The 2,045-nt window shown below is 53.0% G+C and overlaps 2 protein-coding genes across 2 annotated transcripts in view; both read left to right on the top strand.

Moving 5' to 3' along the window:
- EURHEDRAFT_406828 (WW domain protein) overlaps positions 1 to 644 on the top strand; it is a gene marked incomplete at both ends in the record, with an annotated part of 1,120 nt that extends 476 nt beyond the window's left edge. Inside the window, 2 exons of the mRNA XM_040780484.1 lie at positions 121 to 463; positions 535 to 644. Coding sequence (XP_040634167.1) covers positions 121 to 463; positions 535 to 644 — 453 coding nt within the window. The remainder of the gene's footprint in view (positions 1 to 120; positions 464 to 534) is intronic.
- Positions 645 to 726: 82 nt separating this feature from the next.
- EURHEDRAFT_417365 (uncharacterized protein) lies at positions 727 to 1,537 on the top strand. Its single transcript, XM_040783182.1, has one exon. The coding sequence runs from the start codon at positions 884 to 886 to the stop codon at positions 1,094 to 1,096; it is 213 nt and encodes a 70-aa protein (XP_040634166.1). The 5' UTR covers positions 727 to 883; the 3' UTR covers positions 1,097 to 1,537.
- The last annotated feature ends 508 nt before the right edge of the window (positions 1,538 to 2,045 follow it).

Below are 2,045 nucleotides of genomic sequence, written 5' to 3'. Positions count from 1 at the left end.
AGCTTGGGTTAATTGATTTATCCTGATTTATTCCTAATTTCATCTACCCCCCCCCCCCCCCCCCCCCCCCCCCCCCCCCCCCCCCCCCCCCCCCCGCCCCTCCCCTTAGGCTGGGTCCAGCAATGGGAGCCCAGTATCCGCCGCGCATTCTTCCTCGAGGAATCCACCGGCCGCACGCAGTGGGAGCCGCCCATGGGCGACAGCGAGTTTGGTGCGCGCGGTGGTCCGCCGCCGGAGTCGGATTCGTATTATCGTGCTGGTCCGCCGCCGCCGATGGGATACGGTGGTGGTCCTCCGCCGGGTGGACCGGAGGGGTATGCTTCTCCGCCGCCTCAGGGCGAGTACTATCAGGGAGAAGACCCGAACGAGAAGAAAAAGAGTGACCGGAAGAAGTATCTTTTGGGTGGTGCTGCGGGATTGGCGTTGGGAGCTGCAGGGGGTGCGTTTATTGCGCATGAGATGGGTGAGTCTTTCTTTTCGAGTTCAATTTTGATTATGCATGACATGATATCGGATGGTGCTAACTGGATGTAGGCGACGACAGTTCCTCTGACGAAGAAAAAGAAAGGGAACATGAGCGTGAGGAGCGCGAAGAGGCGTATTCGGACCGCGGGGATGACTATCCCCCACCTGATGATTGGTGATTGTGTGCTTCTGGTTGACTATATTGGTTATGTTGGTAAATATGAATTCAAGATCATTTTTGGCTGCATTTGGGATCTTGCATTTGTAGAAAAAAAGACCCTGTAAATCTGGCGATCGTGGGGTGTGTTTGCATTGAATGCAAACATGTAGCCTTACTGTTCACAACCTGGTCAGAGGTTTACCGAAGCCAGCACAAGTGCGTGAGCGACGGTCTACGGCGTGGGGACAGGTAGGAACCATGTCCCAAACCAAGGAATTGAAGAGTCTGGCAGAAGTGCTTAGTTTGAATTTGGAATACGGCATCGCAATAACCCCAAACGCGTACATTGGGTACCTCAACGCTGCGGCTTGTCTGTTGCAATATATGTATTATACCGCGATACGCCACACGCTGGAGGTCGAGGTGGTTCATCTTGGCTGTCCTCAGAGCATCATGTACCTGCATTCTTAGCGGCTTCGAGTTTTCTCGAAAGCCAGGGACCTTGGGCCGGGGAACGTCATAGATGATTGCGTTAGCACAATTACCCTAGCCTTCCTTCCCTAGCCTTCCGTCCCAAAGATCGAGTCACTGACATGTGGTTACTGGTATCTGGAATTCGCCATGATGTACCGGTCGGTCATTTTGATTGCTTCAAACAGCGTTAACAAACTGTCCCGAGTGGCAGAGATATGTACCCCTTTACCAAGCGCTGTATAAGAAGTACTGAAATGCTTCTCTTGAGCACCTTTCTTCCAAGCAAGATGTCTTCTGGTGTTCTGTGGCGTTGGAAATAGGTGGTGACGCTGTCTCGGGGTCGGGACTTTCCCCTCAATCCGCTCACTTTACCATTTGACATAGCTTGCCTTCTGGTCACAGGCGTGCTGGTACTACAATATATGACGCCAATTGTCAAGGCGATGTTTACTGTAGATAAAAATGGGTTTTCCTTGTGAGCCCCTCCCATTCTAGATCCGGGATGGAGAGGCTTTGGTAAAACAGTATTCGAAATGCTCCGTCAGCATCACGGTGAATACGTTGACAAGTCCATGAAATCAGCAAAGATTGGACCGTCAGTAGATGATGAGGGATTGATCCGTAGAGAATTAGGGCGACACCTCTGTCCTGTAAATTTGGTAGAAATAGATACATTTTGGCTACCTTTCTCCATCGGTTGCGAAATCTATCATTAGACCTCGCCCTCACCCGCGGGTAACCCTCGGAGGGTCACCCTAATACCCTCATTTTGAGGGTTGAGGGTCTGGCTCTCTTACCCGCAGTGAGGGTCCAGGTCAGGTCTTGACCCTCCGAGGGTGACCCGCGGGTTACCCGCGGGTCATCAAACAAGACTAGAGTGTCACGGACGGCCCCGTGACCCCGCCCCGAACCCGCCCCAAAGCCCGCTGGGCCGGGGTTTGGGGCA

This window comes from Aspergillus ruber (assembly GCF_000600275.1).
Source record: "Aspergillus ruber CBS 135680 unplaced genomic scaffold scaffold00048, whole genome shotgun sequence".
NCBI classification, from domain to species: Eukaryota; Fungi; Ascomycota; class Eurotiomycetes; order Eurotiales; family Aspergillaceae; genus Aspergillus; species Aspergillus ruber.
Note: the sequence above shows the minus strand (reverse complement) of the source record. Positions and strands in the feature narration are given on the sequence as shown.

Excerpts from the sequence above, each read along its gene's own strand:
- EURHEDRAFT_417365 (XM_040783182.1), top strand. The coding sequence starts at position 884 with ATGTCCCAAACCAAGGAATTGAAGAGTCTGGCAGAAGTGCTTAGTTTG.